The 6,273-nt window shown below is 43.2% G+C and overlaps 1 protein-coding gene across 1 annotated transcript; it reads left to right on the plus strand.

The window, feature by feature from the left end:
• Positions 1 to 4,111: 4,111 nt before the first annotated feature.
• On the plus strand, positions 4,112 to 4,907 carry LOC114828678 (cis-aconitate decarboxylase-like). Its single transcript, XM_029119529.2, has 2 exons — positions 4,112 to 4,319; positions 4,769 to 4,907. The coding sequence occupies exons 1-2, from the start codon at positions 4,129 to 4,131 to the stop codon at positions 4,905 to 4,907; spliced, it is 330 nt and encodes a 109-aa protein (XP_028975362.2). The 5' UTR covers positions 4,112 to 4,128.
• The last annotated feature ends 1,366 nt before the right edge of the window (positions 4,908 to 6,273 follow it).

Genomic DNA, 6,273 nt, shown 5'->3' on the forward strand with positions numbered 1-6,273 from the left:
TGATGAGGCGGCAGAACGTTCCATAGAGTGAGGCGGTGGCGAACAGAGAGCAGGACACCCCGAAGAACATGTAGTACCCCTGGAGGGGGATCTGGGGCACCGTGGAGATGGTGAGAACCAGGAACAGTGCATTCTGGGTAACCTCCAAGGTGTCACTGCTCACACTGACCACTAGGAGAAGCAGCGCCGCCGCCACAAAGAACCAATCCCCAACCATCGCCTGCCTCCCAGCTGACACCTCTCCTGCCAACTTCGGCACTATGACAACGGACAACACAAACTCCTCCCATGCCCAGCTGCAGCTCATTCCATTTATCACCTCTGCAGTATATCTACCCAGGCTGTTCACCTCTTTGGCGCCAGATTGTTAGTCTACACTTATGATCCCGCTCAAACTGCTGCTGCCTGCTACCTACCTGCTTCACTGCCTCCCGACGAGACCTGTTCAGCCATCCTCTGCCACTTTCTGCGGAGCTGCCGACTTCCACCCTGCACTGCTCACTCACATTCCCCCTGGATTCCCATCGGTGAGTCAAGACTGGACTTTCTCTGACTACCCACTCTGATTCCCAGCTCTGCCCTGCATTCCTCTCTGCCTGCCTGTCTTGCGCCTCACTACCATCCAGAAGCTGCACTGCCCAAACTCCCCCTCTTTGCACGATTAAGTTTGACTGTTCAAATAAACATCTCTGACAGCTATCTGCCTCCATGTGTGTTGTCTCTGTGTTTTGGGTCAAACGGCATCCTAACACTAATTTAGTATGGTTGGGTGTTCTGTCTCTTCAGACCCAGAGATAACACTTAGACATCGGTCTCCTGCAACCCTAAGACTCAGAGTTAAAGAAATTAGGTTTTGTGTTCAAATGTTTAAAAGGACCTTTACAGTGTGCTTTGATTTATGCTGTCCCTCCCACATTCAGCAATTTGAAACCCAGTAATTTGTCCACTGATTTGTAGGTGTAACTGGAGGGAAGGTGATCTGGGAGGGAAAGATAGAGGGAAGTACTTGATCTGCTCCTATTCACAGAACCACACGCCCCCATCGGTCTTACTGTTTTCAGTCTCTCACATTTACAGGCAGCAGACTGCAGAGGGCAGGTAGGAGCATTCATCCAGGTGATCATCAAACAGGTTGATCTGTGATACCTGACCTGTTGTCAGGTTGTTGACCAGGACAGGGTTTCCTGCTGAAGGAAGAACAATCTAATGTACATAACGCTCCCTCCCTCTCTCTCCCTCTTTCTCAGTCTGCTTTCCACCCAAGCATCCATCACTTCACTGCTAACTTTACAGACCATGTCTCAATAGACTTGTCTTGTCCATATCCATGCCAACCACACAATTTTCTGTCATGGAAACAAGCCACCCAGGGCAAGTATAAAGTGGACTTACCTGGCAATGGAAACGAGGATGATGCTGAGAGAGAGATGCTGCTCTAGCCTGAAGGTCTGCATGTGTGTCTGACGTTTATCATCATAAATATCCCATCTTAGGGGTGGGAGGAGTCTGAACTAAAAATTCCATGGCCTCACCCTTGTCACGCTGTCACTTCCTGTTGATGATGCTGGTGAGGAAGATAATGATGATGAAGATAATGTTCTGCCTGCTCCACTCCCTGCCCCTGTCTGTGCTGTATATAAGAGCCTGAACTCACCTGAGCGTCAACCTGCAGTCTCCCCATCAATCCAAGGTAGAAGGACAGACAAGGAAGACATCATTACAAAGAAAAACAGGACAAAGAGTGAAACAACAGAGGAGTAGTTCAACCACAGACTAACTGACTGATCCAACAGACATGCTCTCCAAAGCACAGGTAAGTACCTCACACCATTGTGTAAATATAGCAAACAGTATTGTGTTATTTGTAAAAATGTTTTTCAGGCACTTGAATAAAAGAGAAATTAAATATTCAAATCAAAAATCAAAAACACATTGCCACCTGTACAGGAGGCAGATATCAGGTAGTAAATATTTGAAAGATTAGCAGAGTAACAGGTCTGGAAAAACACTTCAGCTGTTAAACTCAAGTGTTCTTATATTATATGTCCCCTTAGACCCTAGTTAAAAGCATCAACACTGTAAAGCCTTAGACCCTAGTTAAAACCATCAACACTGTAAAGCCTTATACCCTAGTTAAAACAATCAACACTGTAAAGCCTTAGACCCTAGTTAAAACCATCAACACTGTAAAGCCTTAGACCCTAGTTAAAACCATCAACACTGTAAAGCCTTAGACCCTAGTTAAAACAATCAACACTGTAAAGCCTTAGACCCTAGTTAAAACCATCAACACTGTAAAGCCTTAGACCCTAGTTAAAACCATCAACACTGTAAAGCCTTAGACCCTAGTTAAAACCATCAACACTGTAAAGCCTTAGACCCTAGTTAAAACCATCAACACTGTGAAGCATTAGACCCTAGTTAAAACCATCAACACTGTAAAGCCTTATACCCTAGTTAAAACAATCAACACTGTAAAGCCTTAGACCCTAGTTAAAACCATCAACACTGTAAAGCCTTAGACCCTAGTTAAAACCATCAACACTGTAAAGCCTTAGACCCTAGTTAAAACCATCAACACTGTAAAGCCTTAGATTTGTCAGATTCAATACAAACTGATGAGCAGGTAGTCAGATTCATTATAAACTAACCGTCTGGCTATATTTGTCATAAGAGCCTTTTCCTTTACAGTACAGCATAGTGTCTTAATGTCATATGATAGAAAAGTTACCTTTTTTTACTTTCATTCTTATTTTCTCTGTCCTTTACAACAGTATTAGTGACATGTCTGTCTGTCTGTATGACTGTGTGTCTGTGTTTCTCAGAAGTCCTTCAGGCCTGTGTCCATTACACTGAGAGGACTTCACCAGGCTGCTCGGAAAGGTAACAGCTGTCTCTCCCTCTCTCCATTTCTCCATTTCTCTCCCTGTCGGTCCCTGTCTCTAATTATAGACACAATGGTAGTAGTAAATATTGGTCTGTACTGTACATAGAAGTAGGCTGCATAAGTGGACAGTCTGTGTTGGTTTTGTTCCTTGATTCATACCACAGTAAACAGTTTATAACATAATGGCTGACTGTTCAAACATTATCAAAGCACTTCCACCATGGCCATTACATTATCACAGCACTTCCACCATGGCCATTACATTATCACAGCACTTCCACCATGGATAGTACATTATCACAGCACTCCCACCATGGCCATTACATTATCACACCACTTCCACCATGGCTAGTACATTATCACAGCACTTCCACCATGGCCATTACATTTTACAGCACTTCCACCATGGATAGTACATTATCACAGCACTTCCACCATGGCCATTACATTATCACACCACTTCCACCATGGCTAGTACATTATCACACCACTTCCACCATGGCTAGTACATTATCACAGCACTTCCACCATGGCCATTACATTATCACACCACTTCCACCATGGCTAGTACATTATCACACCACTTCCACCATGGCTAGTACATTATCACAGCACTTCCACCATGGCCATTACATTTTACAGCACTTCCACCATGGATAGTACATTATCACAGCACTTCCACCATGGCCATTACATTATCACACCACTTCCACCATGGCTAGTACATTATCACAGCACTTCCACCATGGCCATTACATTATCACACCACTTCCACCATGGCCATTACATTATCACAGCACTTCCACCATGGCCATTACATTATCACACCACTTCCACCATGGCCAGTACATTATCACAGCACTTCCACCATGGCTAGTACATTACAACAGTAATCGGCAGAACCAGGATAACCAGCTGGAGAGGACAGCAGGGTGGAGTTGACGGATATATTTTGTTTTTTGGGGGGTGATCTTCATGATCTATTGCCAGGACGCTCAGCTCCCCTTCCTTTGGTCCAGACGAACCAAAGGATGTCCTGGTTGTTAACACAATATTCACTCTATGACAGTCTTGTAGGATACTTTGAGATTTCCTCTGTCTGTCTCTTTCACTCTCTCTCTCTCTGGACACTTACTCTCTTCCTTAGTTTAGTGAAATAATAACCCTAGGCCTTTAAATAACGGTTGATTTGGTCTTTACCGGTTGTTGCACCTGTTCCTTGTTTTGTTCAGACCCACTCCATGGACTTCGATGACACCTGGCACCCTGCTACTCACCCGTCGGGGGCGGTCCTTCCTGCCTTGCTGGCGCTTAGTGACATGTTGCTGAGCAAGCCGAGTGGGCTGGACTTCCTGCTGGCGTTTAACGTGGGAATAGAGGTTCAGGGACGACTTATGAGGTTTTCCAATCAGGCTCAAAACATCCCCAAGAGGTGAGATCCAAACCCTTGAACTCTAACCCCTACCCTAATCTTTACTATAATCATTAAGGCTGAATGGCTTGCACATTCTGTAGGTAGGCAGACTAGGAGAGTCCTTATGCAGGCAGGATGTCTGGGATTGAACTGGGGTGAACCCAATGTCACATTTAGTGTGGTGACGGGGGAGAGAGATGTTAAGTGGGCTGTTTGTGAGTTGTGCTCTGGGAGGCTCAGTGGGCTCTTTCACTGGTTGTGAAGTGGAGGTGGAGTGGTGGAGTGAGTCAGACCTGTGCTCTGTCTGTACTGAAATGACCAATAACTGTTAGTCTTTCCCTTATGACTGCTGAAGTAGACGCTCTGTCTCTCTTCCCTATTTAGGAACCAGAAAACTGTTTTCTGTTTGACCACAGATGCTGAATCTTAACTTTTGTTTCCTAAACATCTGACCCCCCCCCATCCAGGTTCCACCCCCCCTCTGTAGTGGGGACTCTGGGAAGTGCAGCAGCCTGTGCTCGACTCCCCTGTTTGGAACACACTCAATGTAGCCACGCCCTGGTGCACGCCATGCCTTTGACCGCGTGTATGGAGAGGTGCAGGTGACCTTGGTGGGCGGGGACGTACTGAAGGGACGCTGTGATACATTCTATGGACATTGGAGAAATCCACTGACCAATGAGAGTCTGCTGAAGAAGTTCTGTAGTAACGCGGGGGCGGTCCTTCCCTGGGAGAAGGTGGAGGGGCTGATTGAGGCCGTGGATGGCCTGGAAACACTAGGAGACTGCTCTTCTCTACTGGCACAATTGCAGTAAACAAACACTTTCTGACCAGCTGTTATTGTTTTGTACATCTCGAGTCCGAACAAATCCTGGGCATTCTGCTACTGCTTATGTCTTCTGGTGACATGATGTAGAGCTATTTTACCTAGTTACTATGGTAATTTGAAGGGGTTTTGCTTGTACCATTTGAATAATTTATTCTGTGAATAGAGGTATAATAAGAAATATTTTATTGATCTAAGGAATCAAAGCTAAATTAAATAAAAATAGTTAATATAAGTGAGAGAAGACACATTTGAATAATTTAATGAATTTAAACTAAATCAGATTTCAATCAAGAATATTATTTGACTATGAGAATGATGGGAAATAGCATTATGAATCTTTATAACCTTTATGCGTACATTAAATAATCCAAACTGTACTCCAACTTTTTCTGTATACACTTAAATAATGCTTTACTACATGTACTTGAGAATGTTTCTTTAAAATGTACTTTATTAAACATGTATTATTTAATTATACATTTGCATTAAAATAAAGCTTTTGTAAATGATTCACTCCATCTGACTTTTTTTATTTACCTCACTGTATCAAAGCACCACTTTACCTCACTCTGTCAGTACACTACTTTACCCCTCTATATCAGAGCACTATCTTACCTCACTGAATCAAAACTTGGATATGAGGTACATTTGATGAGGTACATTGGATATGAGGTGCATTTGTTGTTGGATATGAGGTACATTGGATATGTGGTGCATTGGATATAACATTTGATATGATGACTATTTGATATGAGGTATGTTTGATATGAGGTATATTGGATTTGAGGTGCATTGGATATGAGGTACATTGGATTTGAGGTACATTTGATATGAGATATATTGGATATGAGGTACATTTGATATGAGGTAGATTGGATATGAGGTACATTGGATTTGAGGTACATTTGATATGAGGTACATTGGACATGAGGTACATTGGATATGAGGTACATTGGATAGTACATTTGATATGAGATAGATTGGATATGAGGTACATTTGATATGAGGTTCATTTGATATGAGGTTCATTTGATGATGAGGGAAGTTAACCTAATCATTATATCAAATTACAAACAGGAAAATTAAACAGATTTTTATAGCTTCATTTCCCCCAGAAAACATTTCTTTTAGACAATCACCTAA

The sequence above is a fragment of the Esox lucius genome, chromosome 4 (genome assembly GCF_011004845.1).
Source record: "Esox lucius isolate fEsoLuc1 chromosome 4, fEsoLuc1.pri, whole genome shotgun sequence".
Lineage (NCBI taxonomy): Eukaryota > Metazoa > Chordata > Actinopteri > Esociformes > Esocidae > Esox > Esox lucius.